The sequence below is a fragment of the Fukomys damarensis genome, unplaced genomic scaffold (genome assembly GCF_012274545.1).
Source record: "Fukomys damarensis isolate Sample0158 unplaced genomic scaffold, DMR_v1.0_HiC HiC_scaffold_15, whole genome shotgun sequence".
NCBI lineage: Eukaryota > Metazoa > Chordata > Mammalia > Rodentia > Bathyergidae > Fukomys > Fukomys damarensis.
In genome coordinates this window covers 6,549,134-6,577,083 of record NW_022900927.1, presented here as the reverse complement: position 1 = coordinate 6,577,083, position 27,950 = coordinate 6,549,134, and the positions used below count along the sequence as shown (strand labels likewise).

At 50.3% G+C, this 27,950-nt stretch overlaps 2 protein-coding genes and 1 long non-coding RNA gene across 5 annotated transcripts in view; 1 reads left to right on the top strand and 2 right to left on the bottom strand.

Annotated features, from left to right (window-relative positions):
• Positions 1-1,267: 1,267 nt before the first annotated feature.
• On the bottom strand, positions 1,268-26,439 carry Endou (endonuclease, poly(U) specific). Its single transcript, XM_033763893.1, has 13 exons — positions 26,359-26,439; positions 26,238-26,300; positions 26,060-26,162; positions 19,426-19,515; positions 12,851-12,973; positions 10,985-11,047; positions 10,447-10,584; positions 9,861-10,032; positions 9,313-9,512; positions 3,867-3,980; positions 3,130-3,236; positions 2,312-2,454; positions 1,268-1,650 (listed from the first exon to the last, which is right to left on the bottom strand). The coding sequence occupies exons 1-13, from the start codon at positions 26,437-26,439 to the stop codon at positions 1,530-1,532; spliced, it is 1,518 nt and encodes a 505-aa protein (XP_033619784.1). The 3' UTR covers positions 1,268-1,529.
• A 311-nt stretch (positions 26,440-26,750) lies between these two features.
• The window catches only part of LOC117286135, a 20,963-nt gene continuing 19,763 nt past the window's right edge, over positions 26,751-27,950 (top strand). Inside the window, exons 1-2 of the long non-coding RNA XR_004517238.1 lie at positions 26,751-26,827; positions 27,513-27,557. This is a non-coding gene — a long non-coding RNA (uncharacterized LOC117286135). The remainder of the gene's footprint in view (positions 26,828-27,512; positions 27,558-27,950) is intronic.
• The window catches only part of Rapgef3 (Rap guanine nucleotide exchange factor 3), a 19,867-nt gene continuing 18,719 nt past the window's right edge, over positions 26,803-27,950 (bottom strand). For all 3 annotated transcript variants that reach the window (XM_010638342.3, XM_010638343.3, XM_033763571.1), the window contains one exon: positions 26,803-27,235. In XM_010638342.3, the coding sequence (XP_010636644.1) occupies positions 27,117-27,235 (119 nt within the window). In that variant the 3' untranslated portion in view covers positions 26,803-27,116. The remainder of the gene's footprint in view (positions 27,236-27,950) is intronic.

Genomic DNA, 27,950 nt, shown 5'->3' with positions numbered 1-27,950 from the left:
TTCCTCCCTCGATGGTGAACACCCCTAGAGAAGGGCAGGACAGGCTTATATCCTTCAACTGCATTCTAACTTACCAGAGATACCCTTTCTTGCCTGACATCTTGCTAGTGTTGTGGCCTAAATAATCTTTATGCAGACAAGAAGCATCTTTGGCATTTCCTATTACCTTGATACAGTCGATCTCGGAAGCCACAGAAGCTGCACCCAGGGTGCCCTTATACTTCTCATATATGTGATCAAGGAGATTGGTTACTAGAGCTGGGGACTCCCTTCACCTCCCCATAATGAATGTGCAATGCTCTGTCCACAATGAACATCACAGGTGCACTGGTAAGAACTCCCTCCCACTCTTGGCTGGAAAAATATGGTGGTGGGTCATCAGGGGCTTCACCCAGACTCCACATTGCCCAGGCCATCCTGCAAAGACTCGAAGGGAGCAGTATCACTCCCAGCCCTGCTCCAGGGAAAAGCCGGGAGACCGAAAGCCAAGGGGCCACATATAAAGAAGAAACACATTTCAGGTTTTCTTACATGACTTTAATTGGAGATCCAACTCCTCTAAGCCATGGTACAAGTCTGGCTTGGTGGAACAGCATCTGGTGTCCAGTGGGACTCAGAGGAAAAATGGATCATTGATGTTAGGATAGGGAGCCCCACAGTAAATCCTAGCGTGATTCAAATTCTGGCAGCTAGATAAGGCTTAATATACTTTTCACTGACACCAAGCTATAGGTTCCTTTCTGATGCTAAACCCTTCTTCCCATGAGAGGAATTCTCTCAAAAACTATCTGGGATCAAAACACAAGTCTTTATCTATATTACAGTTGGAAGCTAAACTGGCCACAAAATTTCTTAGGGCCTAGAGGAGGCCACCCTGCCCCAGCCCACTCACTGCCCCAACCATTCCTCCCGTGTTCCCCCAGTGGGAGCCCTCCCAGACTCTCTTCTCAAAGGACCTAACTCTAGAAAAGACCAAAGGCCCACTGCTTGGCTTTTGTGGTCTGACTTCACTGAGGGCCCTGACACAGGGCTGAACTGCAGTTTGCAGAGCTGTGTACAATAACAGCCATTATAGTCATCTTGAATCTGTATCAATCATTCTTCCTAAAACAATTGGAAATACTTTCACAGTAAGAATATCAGATTTGCCATGTTACGAATCCTAAAAAGAGGAAAGAGGGCAGACCCCCTTCCCTTTACACTAAAGGGAAGCACAAGGCCCAGGGAGGTCAAAGGACTTGCTCACATTCACTGCACAGGAGTGCAACAGCTACTGAAGGCTCCCAACTTCCATCTGAACTCTGTTTCTCAGTCTATGTTGCTAAAATACCGGAAGACAAAAGTTGGACTGTTTCTCTTCATTTTCCTAATTTTTATGTGGACATTTTTGGCCTTGGGAAACCCTTCCCTTGATTGAGAATTGGGGATTCCCTCTCAGTCTCCACACTTCCCTCTCAAGACCAGAGCATGTAGCACCTCCGTCCTGCAAGAGCCCTCACTGCCCTTGTGCCCCGCTCTGGCTCAAAGCTCTATTGGGTGGAAGTCGCAACATAGGCCGTGGCAATGTACTTCTTGCCGTTTCCATAGGTAGTCTTGTCCCAGGTGTAGGTCTGGATGGACAAGGGATAGCCACCCAGGCTTAACTGGCACCTGCAGGGGAAAATCATGAAATCAGAGGGGGTACCACTCCCTTGGCTTCTGTCCCAACTCCAGAATGGCTTCATCCTCTAAAACAGCTGCCACCGATTCCTGTAGCCACTGTTCCATCTCCCCGGGTGCAGGAAGTCCTTCCAAAATCTAGACCTAATTTTCTATCTTTTTTAAAAAATATTTTCTGTCTCCTTAATGAACACCTCTTCTCATTTTTCTCAGAGTAATATTCTAACTTCTAAGATTCCAGAGCTGAAGTCCTCAGAAGTTAAATATTTGCTGAGTGTTTCTCAAACAGTAGGACTCAAAGTCTCCAAGAAACAGAGAATATGAGGGCCAGTTGTTACCACTCTCTAGGGTTCCAGGGTTCCCCCCAAAACCTCACAGACCAGAGAGGCTTAGAGCCCAAGGACAACTCCATTTCTAACTTTTTTCTACATAAGATTTAACTTGGGGGAAGGAATGGAGATGGTCCTGCTGCTAAGACAAATTCTGGCAGCTACTATAAACTAACTTCATTGTTAATGGATGAAACAGTGCCCAGCACAGTGACTCATGCAGCTGCTGAGTGGCAGGCTGCAGAGCTTCTGATACCCTCCTGGCTATGAGGACAGCCTGTGCCCTAGTCTTTGCCCGGGACTGGGGCTGGCCTGGTACTTACACTTTGCCGGGCCTAGCGATGAAGCATAGGGAGTAGAGAGCAAACTCAAACTCGGGGCTGCTGCCGATGAAGGCAGAGCCCACTTCCTTATAATAGCCGTCCCAGTTGAACTGCATTCCCAGCACGTCAGGATAGGACTCCCACTGCAAAGAGCAGGGAAGAACAGGTGTGGTGAAGGCCACAGAGTGGAGTCTGACAGGTGTCAAATATCGACAGTCAGCCAGTGTTTGTGAGGGAGCCTTCTAGGGAGACTGGCTTCTTCAGACAGTGGTTCCTGTGTCCCACGCAGACCCTCTGTCAGTACCAAGGAGGCCAGAGATGGCATCCATACAACCTGCCCCAGGGTAACAGGGACATGACTGTTCCCTGTGACCATCACATGTGGAAGGGGGCAATGTGTTTTTCTCAAATTATTTCCTGGTGCAGGACAGCAAAGGTTTCTGCCTTATTAAGTGTATATGGGGTATATATAGCTCAGACTAGCCAAGCTGAAACGTCCAGCCACATTCAAAGGGCACTCAGGCTGGGGGTGACTGCAGGTCTTTGGTTCTTCCCTCTAAGAATGCCACCCTGGCCTGGCCTCCCACCCAATATGGTGCCCTCTACCTCCTGTCCCCTGAAAGTCTAGAGCCTTTGCTGTCTGGAACAAAGTTGCACTTCTGGCTAACTAACACTGCTTTCTGGCAGACAGGACATTGTATTCATCACCCCCTCTGGGCTGCAAAGGAGAACTGGATGAGAAGCAAGTATGAGCATCTGAATGAGAGCGAGGGCAGGAAGTCTGGCACCACAAAGGCTTTTCCAGCGCGAGTACTCACAGGCCCATCGTAGACATGACTGTAGTAGTCAACCAGGCCCTCCTTCTCCTGCAGGTAGAAGCGGATCCAGTTATGGAAGCCGGTGACCTTGCCCTTTTTGACTTCACCTGTCGTAGAGAGTGCAAAGCAGGTGATCTGGTATTCCTTTCTTCCCTGCCCCACCGGTCCCCGTTCTTCTACCTTACACCAAGGCTGGTGCCTTTCTCCTGGCTCTGACTTCTAGAATGTGCCCTAGCTTAGCCCTTGCCTGACTCCCTAGAGTGTCTCACATCCCTCTCATCGCTTTTTCACATAAAGCCCTTCCTTGGGAGAATCCTTCCCCGCGGTTGATCCCAGGAGCACTCGGGGGTACTCCTCTTGGCTATTTCTACTGGAACAAGCCAGGTTTGGTGGGAGCTTTACAGTGGAGGGCAGTGAGGGGAAGACTATGATTTTCCTGTAAAGCCCCTGCAAGCAAAGGGATGCTCAGAGGCAGTCTTGCCCCGAACACTTGCAGGGTCTAAACGCACTCCCTGGGAAGCCATGGTATGTGGTCTTCTCTCCCTCTTAGATACTCTAGCAAGACTGTCATTCAGATTGGCCTCTCAGACCCCTCCCCTCTGGGCCTGGGAATGGATGTGTCCCTCCTTGCCTGCTGGAGTGGCTGCTGATTCACCAATGCCCAGGCAGTCCCACCCCCAGCAAAGGCATTCCTCTTTGTCCCTCTCAAGCTTCCTTTCCAAGCCAAAGGATCCTACCTGAGAAGACATGTTCAAAGCCACTCGAGTCCCCCTCTTCATTGCCTCTTGAATAGAGTCCAAACCACATGTTCTTCAAGTCATCAATGAACTCCTGCTCAGAGCTGTAGCGGTCTGCAGAGAGGAACACAGAGGACTTTGGAAAAGGGAATGGGGTCAGGTCCCAGGAAGCAAGGAGGAGCTGCCTGCTCCAGCATGTAAAGAGAAGACTGAGTTAATTAACACATATGTTCAACTGCTTATTCCAAAGCTGGAGACCAAGGCTTCAGCAGAGAAAAATAAGGATGGGTTATCTATCTTTACAGTTTACATTTCAGGAAAGAGACAATAAACAAGGAAGCATGCCAGGGGTGGTGGTGTACATGTGTAATCCCAGACTCAGGAGGCTGAGGCAGGAGGACCACTGTGGGTTTGAGATCAGCCTGGGTGATGTAGTGAGTTCCAGGACAGCCCGAACTACAGAGCAAGACCCGGTCTCAAACAACCCGAAGTAAACAGATAAATAAACAAATAAGGAAACACTAAGTGAATAATCTGATTTCAGATAAGTGCTAAAGAGACAATAAAGCAGAGCAGCCCATAATGACTGGTGGTGGAGATGGGGTTAAGGGACGCTGCGCTTTGAATGTGTCCCCCAGAAAGTTTATGTTAGAAACGTAATACCCAGGTGTTACAGGATTCAGAGGTGGGATCTTTCAGAGGTTATTAAGCCAGGAGGACTGCACCCTTATGATTGGGATAATGCCATTTTCATGAGCATGGTGGGATCCTTATTGAAAGCACGGTTTCCTTTAGAAGGATGAGTCTGGGCCCCCTCTGCCTCTCACCTCTTTGTGGCCCTTTTGCTTTCACCATGGGATGACACAGCAAGAAAGCCCTCACTGGACGCCAGTCCTCGTCTTGGACTTCCCAGTCTCCAGAACCAGGAGCCAATGAATTTATGTTCACTATAAATTACCCAGTGTGGTCATCTGTTATGTCAGCACACACAGAATCCTCACATAAGGTTGGCACTAATTATTCCCAATGGAGAGCTGACCAAATCGAAGCCAAGACTATGAAACTCACGTGAGATGACAGTTCCTAAGAGGGAGACACAGTGCTTGAGCTCTTACAGTCTCGCACCACAGACCAATCTTTTCACACTTTTTTGACAGTTTTTTTGGGCTAAGAGAGATCCCAAAGAGTTGGAAGCAAGGGAATTGTGGGAGCTTTGCTTTTTAAAGGATCATATGAAGAAGGTCAATGGGACACATGAAGAAGGGGCAGGGAGGCCGGTTCTGAGACCAAAGATGTGTCCAGGTGAGAAGCTGGTGGTGTCCTGCCGTACTGGAGCTGAGAAGCAGACAGGACTGATGGTAGTCATGGTCATTACTGATGGAGGAGGTGGGGGTAGGGAGCAGTAGGAAAAGAGAAGAAGCAAATCTAACTCTGCGTTTGGGGCTAACGAGCTTATGAGATGGGGAAGACCCAGGGAGGCTCTGGTCTGCCCTGAGAGGTAGGTTCTCTTCACACTGATTTTTGTGTAGATACTGATTTGATAGCCATGTGGAGATGTTTGTTTAATAGGACATTAGGATCAAGAGGAAAGACCAGGGCTAGAGATTTTGATCAGAGAGCCAACAAATACTATCCACTAGTCAGAGCTGTGTGTAGAGGATCCAAAACAGAACAGAAATGCAAAGCCTGATTAAAAAAATAGAGTGTGTTTAAAATTTTTTAAAGTACTATAATAAAAGATACATTGTCACTCATCTCCCTCCAAATACTCGCTCTTGCTTTGTACACACTGATCCCATTATTCTTGCCGTTTTCTGAAGCAGTCCTGGAAGTCCTCATTCATGACTGTCTCTAAGTAGTGTGATGATAAAAACAGGATGAATACTGCTGCCGGGTGTCATGCAACAGAAACGCAGGCTTGTCAAAACGTTAGGCCGCGTCTCCATTCACACCCACTGCATCTGCCGTACAACTTCTGGCTCTTCCCCAGGGCCAAAACGACCCTTGAAGGTAAACCTTCTGAATCAATTCAGGACATGGAGACAGCCACGGCAATGTAACTAAAGACACTCACAAAAGGAGACTTTCAGAATTGCTTCAGAAAGTGACAAGGATGATAAAAACCTACGTTCTAAGTGAGGAGGAGTATTTTAAGGGAGCTAACTAGTAATGTGTCTTTTATTGCAGTAATTTTTTAAAATTTAACCATTCACTATTTGTTACCATACCTCACACTCTCTCCTTTCAGGGGCTAAAAGATATTGTATATAACCACTCAGATAGATATACACATGGGGGAGACAATGGCCCAGGATTTCTCAACCCCACACAGGAAAGGACATTGTCATGTTCCTTCCAGAACTCTGTAAGGGTTAAATCTGTAACCGATATCATCTGGAAGCACAAGCAGCCAGCATTTGGGTCGTAACTCAAAACTTTGGTCATAAGTTCAAACTAAAATTCCAGTTATAACCCAAGTTGTTCGTATAACAGACTGGTCATAACGCGAGGGTCCACTGTATATGTATTTCACAAACTGAATAGCTACCTTACCAGCACTTACTGGGTGCAAGGTATCTGTTGGGTGCTTTGCAAATGTTAGAGTTTAGGTTTCCAGCACCCAAAATTTGGAGGACACACTGAATCCAAAGCACTAGTAATTAGCAGGACCAGGAGCCAAATTGAGTCTCTCCCCATGACTGAGACGCATCCCCTACTGGGAACTTCCCTTCTTGTCCACAGCCCTTCCAAGCCCTTCCACCTTTTCTTCATTCTTAAATGAGAATTTATACCACTCTGAATTAAGGCTGTAGTCTCAGAAATCAGACCCTCTGATTTCAAACACTGTCTTTCTGCCTACTGGCCCTCTAACTTCAGGCAGGTTATTTAAGCTCCTCATACCTCAATCTTCTCAACTGTAGGATGGGACTAACATATAACAGACCCCCACTCTTAGGGATTGTCAGCATTAAATGAAACCTCATAAAACACTTGGACCTTAGCAGTCTGTGGATGCTTTTGAACAGGGCCACTAGTGCCTCTCAACCTATTGTGTGAACAAGAAAAACATGCCTCTCCCTTGCTAATTTCTGCCCCATCCTCCCCACCACACAGTCTGATGCTACTTTTGAGTGTGCAAGGTGAATCCCACTCGTTCACGCTAAAGCTGCCAATGCTTATAATGTTGCCAGCTTGGTGAGTGATGCCACATCCCTCCGCTGCCTGCGTCTCATCTGCACAGCCTGCTGGTCATCTGAAGCCCTGTCATCCCCACTGTCCTTACTGTCTTGATAACTTTTCTGTTCCTTGTTCAACCTTGGCTTAAGCCAGACCTGGACTGGCTCTGTCTGGCTTCCTCCTCCACACTGTATTTCCCAGTCTCTGGTTCTCCACACCTTTCCCTAAACTAGTGTTTCTCCTGCTAGTCTCTGAGGTGCACAGCTGATTGTCATTTCTTAATCTGAAATCCTCCAAATCTTCCCACTGCATGGGGTAAAAAACGGGCACTGCAGCGCAGGTCATAAGGCCTATGGGCAGGACCCCCGGCCTCCCTCTGCTGCTCCAGAACTCACCCTCATCTCCCCTCCTCTCCACATAACAATGGACCCATATGGCAGACTTCAAGTGATGAATGAAGGTGTTAATAAGATAAAGTATGAAGAGCTAAAAATAAGTAATGCTAAAACTCAGGTAATGCAAAATTTACCAAGGGTCACAGCCAATTCACAAAGTACAGATTATTAGTACACAGAGAAATGTTGAACTCCATTAAGGATCAAAGAAATTAAAATCCAAAGACATTTTTACATACCAAATAACCAAATACTGGGGCCAGGGATTTAGCTTAGTGGTGCTGCCGCCTGCCTAGCAGGCCCAAGGTTCCAAGTTCAATTCCAGGTACAAAACAAAAAACAAAAAACAAACAAACAAACAAAAAAACACCTCAAATAAACAAAGATTTTTAAAAGTTAATGCACACTATTTACCAGAGCTTTGATACATTAGTATTCTCAGTTGGGGGAGGATAGACTGACCTGGATGGATCAGAAGAGAAATTTTCAAAGTAATGAAAACATTCGCTACCTGGAAAATGTTCTTGTTTTGCAACTATATCTCTATGTGCCTTCTTCTCTATATGATACTTTTTAAAAAATGCATTGAAAGATACTAAAATTGGTGCATCTTATCATGTGTAAACTCTAAATAAAGATGATTAAAACACTGCTTTAAAAAAAGTTATGGGTTATGGGCCATAGCCCAGCCTCTCATGCCTCAGAGGGATGCTGACAGCTGGTTTGAGATGAGATGGCTGCAGCCTTCTTAAATGTGGTGGGGCCTGAGCTGGAATTTAAAGGGTGAGTTGGACATGGACTGGAGATAGGGGAGGAGAGGGTGAGAAATGGGACGGCTTGGCCTTGGCACTGGAACCACAGCTCTATCTCAACCTTCCGGTCTACCAAACCTGGCTGGGCTCCCTACTCTCTCTGAAAGTCTGCTGTTGACTACAGAGCAAACACCAGGGGGCAGCGCACAATCGCATCTGCCTGACCCGAGCCTCTGTATCCCTGCCTGGCTCTACCTAAGAACAAAAACAGCCAGAGCTGGGGATTTAGCTCAGTGGTGCCGTCTGCCTTGCAAGTGCAAGCAAGGTCCATGAGTTCGATCCCCAGTACCAAAAAAACAAAAAACCAGCCTTACCAAATCTCTGCAGAAGCCAGCAAATAGGACACAGTAACACTGTGCCGAGGCAATCCTGCCGCCTGCTAGGGGCACCTGGGCAGAGCTTCCCCTGAGACAAGGTCCAACCGCTTGTACTTAGGGGAAGGAACCTGGAGGAAACCAACAAACACAACCCCGAGCCAAGATGGCCTGCAGTCAGGCTCTTTTTTGGTCTGACTTGCATGGATCTATATCTGGAGGTGTTCCCGCCAGAACCCTTCCTGGTAGGACTGTCCTCTTGGACCCTCTGGTGAAACGGTTTCAGTTGCTGTTCCCCAGCAAAAGTGTAGTGTTGCCAAGCCTTCCTGGGCTTGGTGCAGGAGGCAGGAGCAGAGTCAGGACCTCCACCTGCCTGACCCTGCGGTATGACTCTGGGGTTGGCTGAGGGGCAGAGATGTGTCCTGGGGTGGGAATGAGGATGGGAGTAGGGGAGGCCTGTGCCCTGTAGGGAACTCTGAGACTGAAGCAGAGGATGGGAGGATCCACAGAGCAGCTAATAGTCAAAAGATGGGATGACTCTGAAACCAGCCAGCCAGAAGATCCTCCAGCACCTGGTGTGGTCCTTAATCTCTCGGTGGCTTCAGGCCTATCTCTGATCTCTCCCAGACCTGTCTCTGTGAGGAGCTCACAGCTTCCTGGCCTGGGGAGCCCTTAGGGGACCTGGCTCTCCTGAAGACAGACCTGTAACTTTAGCACTGCCCCGCAAGGTCTGGCAACAGTCACTTACTCTGGTGATGCAGGAAGCCATAGAGTTCCTTCATGACTGCTGTCTTCATGATCTCTCTGAGGAAGACGTCCTGCTCAGCCAGCTGCTGAGCAGTGAAGTGCTCCCCGTGCCCTGTGGCCCGCTGGTAGTTGTTGAGCAGATTGATGAAGGCCACATAGGTGGGCTTGGAGAACAGCTTCTCATTGACATAGGTGAAGAGCCTGGGGCAAGAGAAGCAAGACCCACTGAGAGGCCTGAACATACAGCAGAAACCCTTCCAGAAACTTCCAGACAGGCCAAGTGCCACTCAGTTTGGCATCAGGAGTTCAGGGGCTTTGGGTGGCTTGGCATGAGGGCACTTTCCTTCTACCTTATCTCTTGGATGATCAGCCCTATCCTCAGCCTGACCAATCACAGAAAGCCTCCTACAGGGTGCCCACAGCCCCTCCAAGTGGCTTCCTTGTCTCTGGAGACCTATTTTTTCTTCTCCCTTTGATCCTTCCTGACATGATCCTGACGCATCACAAGAAGAAAGGCTGGGCAAGCAGGAAGGGGAGGAGGATACACACAAATTTGGGCAGCGGTCCACTTGGTCTCCTGTCTCTGATGGAGTGATGCAATTTTGCCGGTTGAGAATGATGTCCTCCTTCTGGGCTTTGTTGGTGTCCACGCTGTAGATCTTCTCAGAGATGCTCTGAAGCTCTTCTTTGGTTATGGCATCGCTGCTGTGGGAGAAGCCCCCTGGGAGGAATTGAAGTAAGGGTGGTCTCAGGGCCACAGGGAAGTCGAGGCATCCCCAGGGCACCTTGGAGAAGCCAACAGGAGGGAGGGGCTGCCATCAGACACCTAATGGAGGGATGGCAGGAGCCCTGAGGACCTTTAACATCAGTGTGTGTCCAAGTTCAGAGTATGCCCACACTGCCCCTTCCCTCTGGGAAGGTTCCCAGGCTGAGGCAGGGACCAGAATCACCTCAAGGGCTTGTTCAAATACAGCAGTGAGCCCAGCCCAGAGTTCCTGACTAGCAGGTCTGGGGTGAAGCCCTAGAGTCTGCACATCTTAGCGTCTCAGACCATGCCACCGTGGCTAGTCCGGGGACAACCACAGCTCTAGAGAGTTCTCGTGTCCCTGGGACCATGCAGAGGGCGCAGACTGACCGTGGTCGCCACACAGGCTCTCAAAATCCTCGCAGCAGTTCCCAAATTTTTGGCAGCGGTCATTGCAGTGGCAGGCGTGGTGCCTGTTGAAGGCTTCGCGGCAGCGGCCCTGGCAGGAGCTGGGAGCCGAGTACAAGTCTGAGGGGGCAGAGGGAGTGAGTTCCAGGCGGGCCGCTAGGGGGCGCGCCGCACACCCGCCCCTCCCGCGGCTCCGGAGCCTGGCTGTGCCAGATCTCGGAAAAGAACACAAACAAGCTGAGCTCTCGCAGACCCGGCACCGGCAGGAAGTCCTTGCAGATGCCTAACTTTTTTCTGGCCTGTTGTTTTAATAAGCTCTCCACTCTAAAAATAAGATCTCTTCCACTCCCCACCCCCCCAGGCCTCGGACCCTCTTCCCGGTCTTTCTTGTCTCCCCCCTCTGCCCAGGCGTCCAGCGAGTCATCTCATCTGGTTTAGGCGGGGCCAGAGCCCCCTCCCCTCGTCACCGCCCCCCCTCCATCCTGTGTCCCAAAGGCTCCCATCTGGGGAGCAGGCTCACTACTGTCCGGGGCCTCTTCCTTCACTTCCGGAAATGGCTCTGGCTCCGTGGGGTCCTCTTCAGCTGCCGTAGAAAAATAAAGCCACCAATTACCCCAAGGATTTCCCTCCCTCTCTCTTTCCTGGTCCTCAGGAAAAACACAAGCATCATAAGTTGATAATAAACAAGGCCTGGGATACAAGGGAAAGCCCCAGAACCTCCCAAATAGGGTGGAAACTGAAAATGGAAGGCATTTCCAGTGAAAGACTGATTACTGAACGCTGTTACTGAAAAACAAAAACAGTTTTTCCATGTGACAAATTTCCTACCCACCGTACCATTCTCAAGGGGGTGCTCTTCTGTTGGAGGAGGAGGAGGCAGGAGTGGTCCCTTCTCTACTGAAAGCTAGTTTGGGTTGTGACTTTTCTTTACCTAAAGTTGGCACAGGTACAGAGAGCCCTTACCTCAGAATACCCTGTTCCTGTAGTTTCCCCAGTTAGAATCGAGAGGATTCTCAGGCCTCAGAAATAAAAACTGTTTCCTGAGCTACCAACTGCACTGTTTTGTTTATTTTGTCCTGTTCCCACTTAGAAATGGCTACAGACTCTCTGGGGAGAACCTGTCAAGGTCTCTAAAGAAAGAGCACTCTTACAGAGTAATCCAGATGCACACTTAGTGATTCTGCTAGGTGGTATTATGTTTTTGCCATCAGAACCGCCAGTCAGGTTATACATTCAGTCCACAAACATGTTCTGATCACTTACTTTGTGCCTGGCTGTGTTCTAAGAGTTACCACAAGTTTCTTAATTGAGACACATTTTATGCTACATAGACTTTTGTGAGCTGTGCTGGTTACAGCCATCATTTACAAGACTTTTCTCAGATATTCAAAGAGGAAATGGCTCCTAAGCTGGGCACTGCCTCTCTCTTGGGATGCCAGTGTCGTGGCCTGAGGTGAGCAGGCCTTCCTGCATATGCTGAGCTGTAAGAAAAGACAGGGCATGGAGCAGGCAGAAAATGGTGGGTTCTGATTCTGGGCTTCCCTGCCTAAGCCTAACCCTCACGATGTCTCCTAACACGTATTATGCTCTCAGGTAGATTGAGAGGTTGTCTGTAAGCACAGGGCTGGGTCAGCTCATGCCACCTTTGGATAAATTAGGTAAAAGCATTCCTTTCTATCACCAGACAGAGATCTGCACCGGGTGCACAGATTGGTAAAGAGGCTCACTAGATGGTAGTGGTCCGCCTTACCCATTCAGCCAGGTGCCCTTGTGCAGTACGTAACCCATGCAACCATACAGGGTGGCTGGCCTTGCTGGCTATTACCTACCAAAGCTTCAGTCACTATATTTTCCAAACTAGGAGTTGGGGCACATGGCTTACTCAACACAGGGCCACCCAAACAGGAAAACTATTCAAAAATGATTTTTTAAAAATTATTCATGTAAAGATTGGCCTACCAGGGTGGCAGATGTGTCATTTTATTCGGTGGTCTGGAAGTGACAGTTTGGAGATGGGCTGCTCCACGCACTTGCTAGAGGAAGTGTGGTAGGCCTGGTGACAGTAACAGTGGCACCATGTGGTCTTCGTGGGGGCTTGTGAGGTGGGTGGTGAAAGCTCAGTGCTGTTTTCACATTTTGGGGACTTAAAGTGTTGGATAACAATTGATCACATCATACATGCGGAAATGTTATTTTTCCCTAGTTTGCTCTCTTTGTTTGGAACGAGACACTGAAACTTTGAAGCTGTTGTTAATCCCAGTAATGGAGACAGATTTACCAGGTAAAAGGCATCTCCATAGCTTAAGGTGGGGAATTCCTGGGAAACCTGAGACAAAGGGTAGCCAAATCCCTGACCCCACCACGTCTTCAGCCCCGAGAGCCTCACCTGCGCACAGGTGCTCATAGTCATCACAGCAGTCCCCATGCTCAGGACAGCGGTGATCACACTGGCAGACAGCGTCCCGGTCAAATTGCTCATGACAGCGAGATGCACACGATTCCAGGCTCCCTGCACGAGTAAAGGTTATAGGCTCAGCCTCTGGGGATCCTAGGACCCTCCTAACAGAGCCCCTGTGGGTGGGTTCACAGGCAGAAGCAGGGCCCCTAGCAGGGAAGGCCACTGCCCTCTACACGGGAGAAGCACGCCTGCGGTGCCTGTGCACAGGACGGGCCTCCTCCTCCACCCACCAGGTACCCCAAGGCTTGAGCACCCACTGGGGTCTCAGGCTCCAATGCTTGTTGGGTGAGGCCGGTGACATAAACGAGCGAAGAGGCAGGGTAGGAGGTGACAGGAAGAGGGGGGATCATGACAAACTCCAGAGCCACACTGTGCGAAATCTGCGGCCTCATCTCAGCTCCAGCCCATTGCCAGAGCCTCCAGCTTTTCAAGAGAGACCTTCATTTTTAGGTGCAATTTCTCCAGTTTTTAAAACTTCACGTGAGCCAAAGAAAGACATCCGTGGACTTGATGTGGTCTGCAGGCCGCTGTCCACCTGTCACGTGGGGAAGTCGCTGCTGGCCTGTGATGGTACCTGGGTCCCTGTGCCCTGTGCCCTGCTCACACTCTGTCCCCTTCATGCTCGTGTCTCCTTTGTTCACCTTCCTGCATCCTGTGTCCTCTGCACCCTGGGTCCCCCTGTGTCAGTCTTCAGAATGCATTCGCAGAGGTTTGTGCTCAGGGTGGGGAATGAGCCGGGTGTGGGTGAGAACTGCGATTTGGGATGGCATTCTGTTCCGTAACCACAGACCACATCCCTCACTCCAGCCAAATGGTTTGCAGAAGCTTTTGATCACAAGGGGCAAAAGGCAAGACATTTTGAAAGGAACACTACAAACTCACTACCATTCTGGGAAAAAAGACAGCCTCGCCATTCCCACCACAGCAAAGAACACACTGTGCAAGCCAGAAGCCCATTTCCTTCCACTCTGGGCTGCTCGGGCGATAGCAATGTCTTTGTTTCCATTTGAGGTTCCTGAGGTTTGGATGCTGAGGATGCTGGGTTTAGGGGTCAGGCTGAGGGTGGCACAGATGCCAAGATCAGAGGCAGACTTACTCTGAGCATCTGAATCCGATCAGTGAGAAAACAGAAACCTAACTTGGACCCAGTTACAGCTAGGCTTCAGCTGAAGACTACAGTTTGGGTTGGGGCTTCCACCTAACTTACTGATAAAATAATAATTTTGTCCCTTAATTCTTCGGTTAAGGGATAGGATTTGGTTGAGGTTGACGTACAGGATTCAAGGATGGACCAGGGTGAGAAAAGAAGTAACTCCAGCTTCGCCTTAGATTTGATTTTGGAGCTTGGTTCTAATTCTGATTCAACACAGGTGTGCAGTGTGGCTCTAGCAAAGGAGGAGTAGGTCAGAGTTGAGTATTAGGGGTAGGGGTTTAGCAACTGGTTTGGATTCCAGGATTTGGTCATTACGTTTCTGGGTGTCTAAGGAGGGAAGGCACAGCAGAGAGACTAAGAACCTGGACTCAGACACCAAAACTGCCTGCGGTTGAAATTCTGGTTCTGTTGCTTTCTAACTGTGTGATTTGGGACAAGGCATTGGGTCTTTGTTTCCTTATCCATAAAAGTAGGAAAGTATTGGGACTTATCTCATTGAATATTTATAAGAGTTATATGAGTTAATATTTGCATAGCATTCAGCACAATGTGTGACACATACGAAAGCCATGTAGGTATTTGTTAGGTAAATAAACAGCGGCAACCTTTCGTCCCCACATTCATGATGGCAAGTGTTTAGACCTTCTAGGACAATGTCCCTGTACAGGGACCCCACCCATGCTCTTAGCCCCAATGACTCCCTCCCCAGGCCATCCTGTGAGCCAGGTGATCATAAGCAGCTGAAGATATTCTGGCTGATATCACCACTACCAGTTGGCATTCTTTACATCAAAGAGCTGTCGAGGAAGGTTAACCCAGGCCATGAGGCAACTCCATGCAGGTGGGTGGTGCCCTCGAGGCATACAGAAAGACAGGATGCTGGTCCCGAGCCTCGCTTCTAAAAGAGACCAAGCCCAAGCCTTCTGGTCCCTTCAAGTCCTCAGGAACTTGCCTGGAATCTTAAGTGACGCTCTCTTGGCACCTGAACGCAGAGGTCTTCAGGAGAAATGTGCCAGCCAGCCTGGCAGTACACCCAGAATCCAAGGGAGAGAATGTGGATAATCAGGGCAGCATTTTTAATCGGCCAGATCAGCAGAGTCCCAGGGGAAGGTCCACTCCATTCTAGCCCTGGCCTCAGTTAGAAGGGCCACAGGGAAGAGTCAGCTGTGCAGCTCAGGAGGACCCATCCACACTGGCCCCAGCTGCATGGATACTGCCATCCCTGTTCAAGAACCCATGCAAGGGGGCCTCCATTTCTCTGTGACCTTGGTCTGCTTCAAAGTGACCTGCTGTGCTGTTCTGGGGACAGTCAAACGACAAGTCCCCCTGCTGCCAGCTCCAGCACCCCACCCGCACCTCCCAAAAACACAGAGGCTCTGAGTGAGCCTCGTTCACAGGCTGGGTGCCTGGGTCACTGGCCCAGAGGCCTTCCTCTGAGTCTCAAGCTCTCCCACCATTCCCTGTGAAAAGCTCTGGATCCTCTCTCCACCCATGGAGTGCTCAATTTCTCCCCGCCCTCTAAGACTTCAATGTGCTGGAACCCTACTGCCTGTCTGTACCAAACCCAGAGCTTGGTCCCAAGCCTGGGTGGAGTAGGGCCCTATATACCAGCCCTCAGCCCTGCTGTTGGTCTCACTGTCCTATATGTGCACCCTCAGGGGGCCCCCAGATGCTGTTTCTATGGAGACCTAGTAAACCAAAGCTTCGCTCATAGGAGCAGCTTCCTGCCTCTGTCCACTCTCCCAGGGTCTCCATAGTACCTGGCTCATAAAAAGTCAAGACTGGTGGCGACTGCCCCTATGTGACTCAGTCTAGCATCCAGGCCCTGAGGTGTTAGGATGGAGCATACGTGAACAGAGTCCTGTCTTCCTGCCTTTGGTGGCCTTACTTCCCTGCCTTCCCTTCTTATCCCTACCAGCTCTGGTCACCACCCTCACCTCAAAGCCAGGCACCACCTGCATGCACTCTGCAGCCACTGCTACTGTCCCTCAGAGAGGTCCTCCAGGGCCTGCAGCTCTCCAGAGTACTCTTTGCTCCAGTCCCGAGGCAGGACTATCCCAAGCCCACCGGCCACCCCTCCACACTAGGCCCCACATGCTCCTGTCCTCCATGCTGACCGACTGAGGTGTGCACACCCTCCCTCACTCCCACTTACTTTTTGCCAGCAGGACCCAGGCAGATGTACACGGTTCCATCCACTGTTGGGGGCCTGCAAACAACTGTTTCCTTCAAATTTGCCATTTAGGGATCCCACTAAGGGCTCCTTATCCACAGCCTGATTGGTAATGACACCAAGAATGAGTTCTTCCTGGGAATATTTATAACCATGATCCTAACTGAAGTTTCAGAGATCTAAGGTCTCATATCTACCCAGCGGTTCTCCTGCATTGTCTTAGTTGGTCTTCACAACAGTCCCATGCAGGGACAACCCAGGTGGGTGGGATGACACGAAGTTCAACTCTGTCTCTCTGGGCAGAGGAGGATGCTGCCCACACTCCTCAGCTCAGCCCCCTCCCTCGGCACCCCTCCCTGCCCTCTAACCACCAATTAACATATCAGCATCCATACCCTGCACAGTTACTAAACAGGAAAGGGTTCCTTTCCTCTACTGGTACCACCCCTGCACTGCTGGTGATTGTAAGCCAGGTCCACTCTCTGCTGTTTAGCTTCCCTGACACAGGGGACAGAGACCCATTCCTCTGACCGCTTGTATAGCCCCATGTGACCTACTTCCTGTTGAGGGGACCTCCTGGTTTCCTCCTGAGCTTAGGGCTTCTTTCTTTCTTAGGGCTTTACCCAGAGAAAAGTCATATCCTAGACAACCTCACCAGAGACCACACAGCAGAGGAGGGGATGACCAGAGGCAGCCACAGGCCACAGCCCACACAGACCCAGCTTTACATTATGCAGTGCTCCCCCCACACCTCATAAACTCTTGATGAGATCAAAAGTCTGGTTAGGCTAGTGATGTTGGGACTAGTGATGCTGGGAGGTGTCAAAAAGGAGCTTCCATGAAATAAGTCCTTCAGCCCTGTACCTCCTTCCTCACAGTGCAGCCTCCCTGAGGTCAGCCCCTGTATCCCAAGAGGACAGGAGAAAAGCACTCCATGAATTTAAGAACAAGCTCACCCTTCCTTGCCCCACTGTGCCCATCTTCTGCCTGCTTCCCCAGCCCTGTTCTTTGGGCAAGAACCCTACCCACCCCATTTCTGTGCCCACCAGACACTTACCAGCCCAGGCCAGGCTGCAGAACAAGGCCGCTGTCAGGGGGACCCAGGCCCTCATGGCACCCAGTTGGAGGCCAAAAGGGGACTTGCTGTTGGACTTTCACTAGAGTCAAGGTGAATGTCACGGCTCTCAAATGAGCCTTATTCCCTATGCTGATCCTTTTAAAGACACCAGGACCTTCGGATCTGGTGAGTCCAGATCCTTCCAGGAGGAAAAAGGGAGGGAGGGACTTCAGAGGGATAAGAGGTGGGGCCCTACAGTTGTCTGAAGCCAGAGGAAAGATGACTAAGTAGGCAGGTAATGCCAGATGTTTGAAACAGGTAATGCTGGCCGTTTATAGCTAGAAAATAGGCCATACATGCAAGCACAGCAAGATGGACCTAGTCTGGCAAGTTCTTTATCCAATTAGGGACATCCATAGGATTATTTTGGGTGATTCCCTTCAAACACCCACTTATCTGTATTCACAGACAAGATCTGCCAAGGAGCTACAAGTACAGACTCAGATTCATTGGGATTAAAGGGGCCCCAGTGGCTCTGCTTCTCCTACATTGTCATTACCCCTTCAAAATCCCAAGTGGTCACCCTTCCCCCTGTGAGTGTGTCTGGTGCTGGAGGACAGTTGTCACAGATCTGATCCCCAACTCCTGGGACTTTACACTCAAGAGATACTGACTTAGGCAAAACTGACGGTAAGAGAAAAAGTCCGCCACGTCAACAAGGGAACATACATCAATACCTTCATGCAGAGATGACTCACAGGTAAACGGAGATGTCCATATGTATTTATCTGTGTGTGCATGCATGTGCTGACAAATAAATCAGAATGCATTTGAAATAGCTTTCTCTGCCCCGAGGTCAGTCCGGACAGAGAACGCTGCTGCTACTCTAAATTCTCCTCCAGTTGGCAGCTTACAGGTGTTTTCCACCTGCTCAAGCTCTTTCCAAGGAGCCACAGTAAGGACCACCCAGCCAGGGGGAATCACAATAGGCCAGGTCCTGGTGACCTGGGGTTGGGAGAGGTGGGGGGGGCATGGCAGATAGTAGAGGATGAGAATACCAGCAGAGATGATGTGGTTGTAGCTTCCATGGTCAGGGGAGGTTGGAAGGTAGGGAAAAGGGTGTCGATGCTCAGCCAAGATTGTGGGAGGCAGTCAGCTGTCAGAGATGTAGGGAATAGGAATTCCGTCCGCAATTATTTTTTATGCACTTATTATATACTGGGTGCTACACTATAATTGGACTGGCAGGTTTGGGCCAGACTGGAAAATTCTTCTTGGAACTTACTAGTTTTGGGGGGTAGGGGTACAGAGAACAGCTAACTTTGGCATTAGACAGATGTTTGAAGTAGGCAACACTCACCACTGGCTACTACTGTTGGTCAGGGGTGTGTTAGGATCGAAAGGCGGAGGGAGAGACTGGCTCAGGAGATACTGAAAGAGGTGTCCTCCTCTTGTCCTCCTGGGAAACCAAGGCCAAGACTAGAGACTTGAAGGAGCCCACAGCTGGCTCAGCATAGGTAAGGTCTGGATTCACCTCCCCAGGTCGTCCTGCCAGCTGAAGACTGTGGATCTCCATCCTCCAACCTGCTGTGGCCTAAGAGGGCTGGCCTGGCCTGGGCCCTGGAGAGAGGCCTGGGATGGTGGCTCACATTCAATCTCACTGAACGTGTCTTAGAAATGGCCTCATGTGTGATTTCTTTCGCCACATCGGGTTGTACGCTGCATACCACAGTTGTGTCTCCGGGCTTCCGTTTTCAAATCTGTGGGCAGCCCTGATTCAGCATCACACTCACTGCCCCGCCTGCCGCGGCACATTAGTCAGACCTGCCAGCTGGGACCATCCACCACAGAGACTCCCAGGCTGTGCATCTGGTTCTGCCGGCCCTGCCGCGGGCTGCTCCTCTGCCTGGAATGCCCTCTGCCTGCCCTCCCTGCTTGCCGGATGTCCATCTGCTACTCATCCACAGCCCACAGGAGCCCTGCTGCCTCTGGTATTTGTCCCATGTGACTCTGACACATCACAGCCACCTCTGGTGGATCTGTTGCTACCAACATAACGTCGGTTAACACCTGGATTAGTGCTTTACTTTTCATGTTCACCAGCTGTGTCTTTAGCTCACCTCTGAAATTCCTTGAGACAGTGATCCTGCCTCCTGGTCCCTCCACTGCTTGGTTTTGTCCTCCAGTGTTAGGCAGCTGTCCACATGTGCCTGGGAACAGCAAGGAATCAACACATGAAAGAATGAGGGGACTGGGTGTCCTTCTAGCCCGATTGTTACTAGAGAACAAGTGCATGATTCGCAAAATAGAGGTGAGGAGGTGACTTCCTGTCAGCTGTGAAACCTGCAGTGTTGGTACCAGGGAGCTGACAGGCCCAGGGTGGAAGTAAAGTCTAGGGATTCATCTTTTTTCTTTTCTTTTTTTTCTTTGTTTTAAACAGAGTCTCACTATGCAGACCAGGCTGAAATTGAACTTCTAGGGATCCTCCTGCCTCAGCCTCCCAAATGCTGGGATATAGGCATGCACCACCACCCCCGGCTAGGGATTCATCTTGAACTTGCATTTTCATAGTAAACACACTAATTTTAGCTATATTATATGTGCATTTGGGGCCAGTGGAAATATGATGGGGACTTAACCTCTCAAGCCACCTGCATGTTTTAATGCGGTTTGCTCCCAAGGGTCCATGAGTTGGAGGCTCGGTCCTCAGTGTGGCAGGGCAAAGGAGGAGGAGCCTGTGGGCAGGTGACTGTGACTCTGCCCTCAGATGGGATGAAGAGAGCTCTCATGAGACCCCTTGATTAGTTCTCATGAGAATGCTGTTATAAAAGAAAAAAGCTGGGCCCCTCCTCCCTAGTCTGGCTTCCTTTCTGCGATGTGATCTTTCATTTCCATCTTGCTCCAGCTTAGGCTCTCACTAGAGCCAGAACCAAAGGGCCCAATTGATCTTGGACTTTTAACCTCCACAGTTACAAGAAAAATAAATCTCTTTTCCTTATAAAGTTACCCAGCTTCCAGTATTTTGTTATAGTGACATGTAACAGACTAATATACTTTGGCACCACCACTGCAAGAAGCAGCCACCTTGGGATCATACAGAACCTAGGATTCAAACCGCTTCAGAATCCACAGAGTAACAAACAGATGACCTAACTCTATCCAGTTTTTTAAGGATCACAGAGTAACTTGCTATCTATACTTTATGCCAGCTGTGTTAATGTTTATTCTATACTGCCCCAAAGTGATGGAGATAAAGTAAAATTACTACTGTAGATCCTCAAGCTCCACCTACTGTGAGGAGCATCTGGAAGTGTGTGACGAACAAAGAGAAGTGGATGGGACAGACAGTGATAAGGAGTCTCGGAGAGACAGCAAGGAGTGAGCAAAGGCGAGATGAAGGGGAGAAGCCACACCCAAGGCTGACCAGGAGCCGGGCACTGGCAGTAGGCACCACACCTGCACCTCGCCCCAGGTGGGTTGGCACAGTGGGGCTGTTCTGCTTCACAAAGACAATGATTATCCACCCATCCATCCATCCACCCATTCATTCTGCATTCAGAGGGGAAGAAGTGAGCTAAAGTGCATTTAAAGCTATGATGGGGGCCACAGGACGCAGCGCTGACCCCACTGATTCTGAAGTCACACTGCCAGGGCCAGACCTCACTCTGCGAGTCACTGCCTGGACAACCCTGAGCAACTATCCTCTGTACCTCAGTTTCCCCTAGAGATGTAACAGAGCAAGTAGGAGCACCTGACAGTACTGTTGTGGGGGCTAAACTAATACTTCCAAGCTTTGGAATAGCACACAATGAGAATCAGATAAGTGTTTTAAAAACATACAGCCATAAAGGGCCTCATTTAGATAGTATGGTTAGAGAAGACCTCCCTAAAATAACACATTTAAAACTGACACATGAAGCATGAGAAAATGGCAGTATCTTGAAACTCTTCATAATGTAATACTTCTCCTATAGTTTCAAAAGTAAATGTAAATTGTTTTAAATGCGCACTCTCAGAGACTTCAAGTCTTAGGGATGATGGCCCTTCAGTGAGTCCTGTTGCCTAACTCACTTGGTTTGGTGCCAGAGGTAACCTGATTCTGGGGTGTGGCTTGTGGCCTTGCTGGGTGGGGACAGGGTCCTTAAGAACTTCAATAGGAACAAAGCCCTGGCTCCAGCCCCCAGCCCAGCCCAAGCTGGGGCTCTGACCAAGCTGCAACTGCCCTATGGAAAGCCAAGAACCAAGAGATGAAACAGACATGGAGAACGAGACGCTCCTCCTCCGGGTGCCCACATATGCGGCTCTCCCTCCAGGACAGAGGATTCCTGCAGGGCTCAGCCCCAGCAAAGCTGAGGGGGTACAACTGCATCCCACCCTAGGGTGCTCTGTGATCCCCTCCACAGAGACAATGAGAACTCCAGGAGGAGAAGGCAAGCGGTTGTGCATCCCAGCAGGCCGTGGAGGGGGATACCTAGGAGAACTGCAACATCCCTTGCAATACAACTGCTTCAGCTAACTGCTCAATACACCTGCAACAGCCCTCCGGGGACAGCCCTGGCTAGAGGTCACCCCAAGAAGATACTTGGAGGATCTGCACTGCCTCACCTTGTGACTCCTCAAGCTGGACTCTACAGGCTGGAAACCATCCCCCGAACACTTCCGGTTCAAATCCTTTTTATCATGGAGGAAACTGAGGCCCAAGCTCCTCCCACCCACACACTGCCTACCTGTGCTGCCTCAAGCTCTGGCTGATGAGGCACTTTTCTGGGAGACCACCTAAGTTTAGAGTTTTCTGCTGTCATAATCCAGCAGAAAGTTCACTGTCTCTATGGCTAAAGACCCCCAAATGCCAGGAAAGCCTCAACTGCCTTGCAGTCAGCAACCTAGAAACAGTTCCAGCTGCCCACAAGCCATCACCCCACCCGAGAAAGCCAGGACCCTGAGCACTCTCCAGGAGCCAAGAGGAAGGCAGGATTGTCAGGGCAAGGCCCTTATCGCCCCACTCCACATTGCCCAGGTCTACACACACACGAGAAACCTGAATCCCACACCTTCCATTATACTGAGTTCATCTGCTTCTGGGAGCCAGTAGGCTCCTTCCTTAGTGATCCACCTACTACTCCTAGCAGCTCTTCCGATCCCATCACGGGCACCTGCTCCAGGAAGGACCCCAGGCCTGGGAAACAAGATAAGCATCTGAGTCAGACCTGGTTTCTCTGAGTAAGTTCTGTCATCATTAGGGAAGGGACTGCTAGCAGCCATCTGTCCCACAGGAAGTAGGCCATTTCACCCTGGGCTTCAGAAGGGTGGCAGTTCAGGTCTCCAAGAGTCAGGGATCTGGAGGAGGAAGCTTGAATTGTCTGGGGGCAACTGGATGGGCCTGCAGGACATTTAGTTCAGACAATGGCCCAAATCATTGTGTGGGAGGCAGGTATAAGGATACATCTTTAAAAACCCCTAAAGATCCATGGAACGAGGAAAGAAGCACTAACAACTGCCAGGTCTGCATTTGCTCCAACCACCAGCACTGTGCCCATGTGATGCTCAGGGCACAAATGCCCATGCGGAGCTGGGGGCGCTCCCAGCAAGGAAGGCAGAGCTGGGAAAATGGGTGCAGGGCTGGGAAGGGAGTGGATGGCTGGGGTTACGAACCCACACTCCAACTCAGCAGTGGCTCTGGACCACAGTGCTTGTGGGTGGGTGGTGAGACACAGGAACCCCCGGCTTCTACCACCCACTGAACTTGACCCTGAAAGATCTGCTTCTGAAGGACTTGTCTGCCCAGCTGGGTGGACAGCTCCATGAAGGCCAAAACTGCCAGTCTTATTCATTGATCCAACCAGGCCCATTGTAAATGCTTGAAAATGGAGAGGGAGAAAGTAGTTTCCGTGCTTGGATCTATTCCTATGAGAGGAGAAAATGGGGTTCAGGGAGATGACCCTGGGAGCACCGGGGACACGAAGTAAGGACATAACTGATATACACCAGTTATTTATCTCATCCAGCCATCCTATTATTAAGCAGTTATGTTATTACAGACAGCTAAGTTAGTTAGGTAGAAATATTATGGGCAGTCAGACAGGCTGGGCCCTCAAGGGAGTGATGAAAATACCTTACAACTGTGTCTGGAGGCGCATCCATTGAAGGCCAGGCCTCAAGATAAAGATGGAATGACCAGGCCTGAATGCCTTCCCAAGGGATAAGCAAATAAAGTTTAGAGAGACATCAGTCACTCAAGGTGGGTGACAAGGACCTCTTGATCCATCCCTTCCTAAAAAGGTCTTTGTTCTTTCTACGTATCCTTGGTATGTGACTTTCATCCCCACTGGACCATTATTACCTAAACAGCTATACTTATAATCTTATTGGTTGATCATAGTTTTGACCCATGTTGTGCCCACCTCATGATTTTGCTCTACAAAACTTCCTTTGTGAAGTGGGGTTCATGGCAACCCTCTTTCAGGTCCCCTCCTGTCTCTCAGGAGCTATCTCTCTCAATAAAGTTTTGTTATTTTTTTGTTTTTTGGTACTGAGCATAAAACTTGGAACCTTGCACTTACGAGGCAGGTGGTGGAACCACGGAGCTAAATTCCCAGCCTTTAATAAAGTATCCTTACTCTTAACCTCCACTATTCCTTAGAATTCGTGCTTTGATTTTGGGGAACAAGAACTCAGCATAACTGACATCTAGCAAGTTGGGAGCTATACTTATTGCCCCTGTATCAATGTGACCTTAGGCAAATCTTTCTGTGCCTCAGTTTCTTTGGCTGTGAAACAGGTAAAAATACCTGTAGTAGCCATCTATCATTGGGGTAAAAACTACATCATAGATGTGAAAGTGTGAAGTGCAAGGACAAAACACTGATCAAATCTCAATCTGCTGCTATCACAAATCCTGTGAATAACAGCAGTATTGAAATACAAATCTTTACTGCATGGGAAAGAGTGGCCAGAAGCTGGGTGTCACTGGGGACACAGAGCCTCCAGGCCTGTGGGAACAGATCCATCCCTCATCCCGCTCTAAGCCAGAAGTGAAAAGGAAGATGCAGGCCATGGGCTCCACATCCATGTGATGTGGTCTGGAGCAAAAAGGGCTGGTTCCAGGGCGAGAATACCTGAACCACTCCACCTTTTCCCCAGGTCTTGCCTGGTAGAATCTGACCCTGGTCACCTGCAGCTCTCACAGGAAATCTCAGGGTGAGAGGGGTGTGGGTATGTGTGTGTACAGATACAAGGAGGACTCCTACCGTCCTGTCCTTCCTCATAGGACAAACACCAACACACATACACACTCTGCTTTTCCTTAAGTAAATTTTTTTGAAAGCGCAGATCTAACTATACTACTCCCTCTCTCTCAACAGGCCCATAAATCCCTCTACCCACCATGCCATCCTGAAGCTGGGATAGGACTGGGAACCCCTCCCTGAGCTGCAAAGGGGCAGGAGGGGATGTTTTCCCACTCTCACCCTATGCCTGGCGTCATGAGGCCATCACCATGTGGCGCTTTGCCCTCCTCCTTGTCCACCTGCTTCCAATCCTCTTCCTGACTTCCCAGGGTACTGTTCTCCCAACAGGCTCAGGTGTTCTACCTGGGGGGCCTGACGCGGCAGAAGATGAGGGTCACCCAAGGTAGAAAACCCACGTGTAGCAGAGAAGTTCCACTGAAATGTGGGCGTGAACTGGTGTCTCCCGAGCTGGTGAAGGACAACTGTGAGTTGCTGATTGGTGTAGGTTTGGCCAAAACATAATGCAGTTAACAGAGAAGAAAGCCCCTGTGACTCCTGACTCACCAAGGCGTGGTCACAACTGCTCATCTCAATAAGCCTCCTGCCCATGCCCCAAGAATCTCCATCCCCACCCAGAGGCAAGAGAACGGGTTTGGTGATCCCTGCTCTTATGGTTTGGATCTAAAGTGTCCTTGATCTACCCCCTCCCCCAAGTCTCCTGTGTTTGGAAGGGACTGGATTCTGGGGCACTATATTTGCCAGTGGATTAGACTGCTGAGGAGTTCACAGCTCACTTGCTGTCAGCAGGTGGGGACTGGTGAGAGGCGGCAGGTCACTGGGGGCATGGCCTGGAAGAGTGCCCTCTTGTCCCTGGCTTCTCCCCACCCTTTCTCCCTTTCTCTCTCCCTCTTGGCAGCCACGACAACATGAGCAGCTTCCCCCTGACAGTCCTTTCCACTGTGCCATTTCTGCTTTGGACCCTTCTGACCATGGACTGAACCCTCCGAAACTGCAACTCAAAATAAACTTTTCTTCTTTTAAATTGCAGGTGTGGGGTATGTCATCAACCTGTCAGTGACAGGAAGGTAACTAGTACTCCTGCCATGGGCTCCACCTCAGTGCCTACCTCAGGTACAGGACTGCTTGTGTTGGTCATCTCTGCTGCAGAGGCAGGAACTGCAGTTTCGTCACTAACAGCAGGATGGCAATCCTTACACGTCTTACAGATGGAGACGTGAACTGACTTGATCAGGCTCAGAAGAAACCTGAGGTATAGTCCCAGCTGTGCTGACTCCTTGCCAATGACTGACGCTCTGCTGACAAGTGTGCCCATGACCTCAGGCTGAATCTGGTGACATCTGGGTCAGGGCGAGCCCAGTTGCTTCATCTGCCAAGCAAGGACCACACCAGCTGCCCCCACTGCTGCAGGCATGGCACTCCTTCTTTCAGCCACCCCAGGGCCCTGCTTGCTTCAGAGCCCACTCGGGCTCATCCTGGACACGGTGAGAGCTCCCTCAGGACAGTGTACCTGCTGCTGCCAGGGTCCAGGGCAAGGAGAACAGAGAGGGTGCAGGCCCTCCCTGGACCTTCTGGGTTCCCGGGGTTGGCTGCAGGGGCAGGGAAGGGAGGTCCTAACAGAACAGAGCGTGCTGAAAGCTTAGTCCTGATCCGGATGACGCCATCCTCAGGTGCCTCCACCTCAGCACCTTCTCCATTCTTTTCAAGCCCCCTCGGAGGCCTCCAATCAGAGCAAACACCGGGAACAGGGACTGAAGTTAGGGGGAAGGGAGAAGATGCTAGTTGGATCTCGACTGTAATGGTTTCCACCGTGGAGAGCTGGTGGTTTCCGTTTCTCCGGGTGCCTGGGGTCGCGGGCCGCAGGCGCCCATCTGGGTAGCAGTCAGCCATCGTGAAGCTGGAGCCTTGCGTTGGTTCCCTGCCCCCCCAGCACCCCCTTCTCTGCCACGCCCCCGCAGGCTGGCCGCAGAACACATGTATCTTTGTTAACTTGTGGAAACAATAAAGCTCCTCTGGGACCACCACTCCCAGCCAATAGTTCTGATTCATGCTACAACATGGATTAACTTCAAAGATATATTAAGTTAAAGAAACCAGACACAAAAGTTCACATACTGTATAATTCCATTTATATAAACTCCGCCTCAGCCCCTGCCCCCCCCTCCCCGCCCCAAGCTGCACATCAGCAGTCTCTCTCCACTGCGAAAACAAACGCGGGCCAGGGCCTGGCAAGGGCTGCACAACAGAACCACGAGGCCGAGACGCTGGAAAAAGCCTGGTGAGGAGAGCTCTCTATTGAACACAGAGTCCAGCGCCTGCCCGGCTCTCCCACCCACTCCCACGGCCCAGCTGTCCCCCATTCCTTGGCGGTGGGCCCCAGCGAAGTTCCATTCTGGCAGGGTCTTCCTCAGCCGCCAGTCATCACAGGGGACAGCTATCATCATGCTGCCCGCTCCAGGGCCTCAAGTCCACTCGCGGAGAGCCCTGCCCAGCTGCGGCCAGCCGTGGCCCCTTGGCCCGGGCCTGCCCTGCTTTTGGGAAGCGCCTGCTGCGGCCCCAACCCCTCCTCAGGGCTCCAGTTCCCGGGACAGGCGGGAGAGTTCCCTCTGGTTGTCGATGACCTTCAGCTGCTGGACGTAAGCCCAGGTGCTGGCTGGACTCCGGGTGCTCAGGGACTGCTCCGAGCCTGGGGGAGGGCGAGCCGTCAGGGAGGCACCAGTGCCACTGCACAGAGCCCCGCCCTTCCTCTCCAAGGAGTTGTGGGGCGTTTTCTGCCTCCACCTCCACAGCCAGTGGCTGCCACTAGGCCCTGTGTCAATAGGCACAGCCCAATGGACTCGGGGGACAGAATATAACACTACATTTAAGAGTCTGAAGTAAAGCAGGTCCCAGGATCTTGTACTGCAAAATACCCCTTCTATTAAGTTCAAATATAACTAAAATTTAAAAATATTTTCTTACAGTATATATACTACAGATGAAGAACGGCAAAGGGATATATGTGTAAGGTAAGGCTATTTTAAAAAAAACTAGTGAATAGCTCAGGATATCGTGAGTGAGATATAGATGAAAACTGTGGACAGCAGTAACAGCGGGCAGGGAAAAGGTGGGCCAACAGTGGAGGTGTAAGTTATTACCAATGTTCTCGTACTTGGGTTGGGCCCAGAGGTATCCATTTTTGGAAAAAATGTATGCCTTAAAATAAAAAGGGTCCATCATGGACTTCATGAACCACGGATTATGATTAATTCCACTGCATACAACAAAGGTCCAACAAAGAGAGGCAGTTAGAGTAAGGATGCTTGGGTTTGGCTGTATCACTGCCTGTGTGCTTCAGGACAGCACTCCTCTCTCTCTCTCTCTCTCTCTCTCTCTCTCTCTCTTTTAAGCACTGGGTTTAC

Bases quoted from the DNA above. Each gene is read 5' to 3' on its own strand.
- Endou (XM_033763893.1), bottom strand. From the start codon at position 26,439: ATGGCTGACTGCTACCCAGATGGGCGCCTGCGGCCCGCGACCCCAGGC. The intron at 2,455-3,129 runs GTGAGTACTCGC...TGCTCTTTGCAG, and splicing joins GTCATGTCTACGATGGGCCT to TGGGAGTCCTATCCTGACGT. The intron at 1,651-2,311 runs GTAAGTACCAGG...TTTCCCCTGCAG, and splicing joins ATCGCTAGGCCCGGCAAAGT to GTGCCAGTTAAGCCTGGGTG.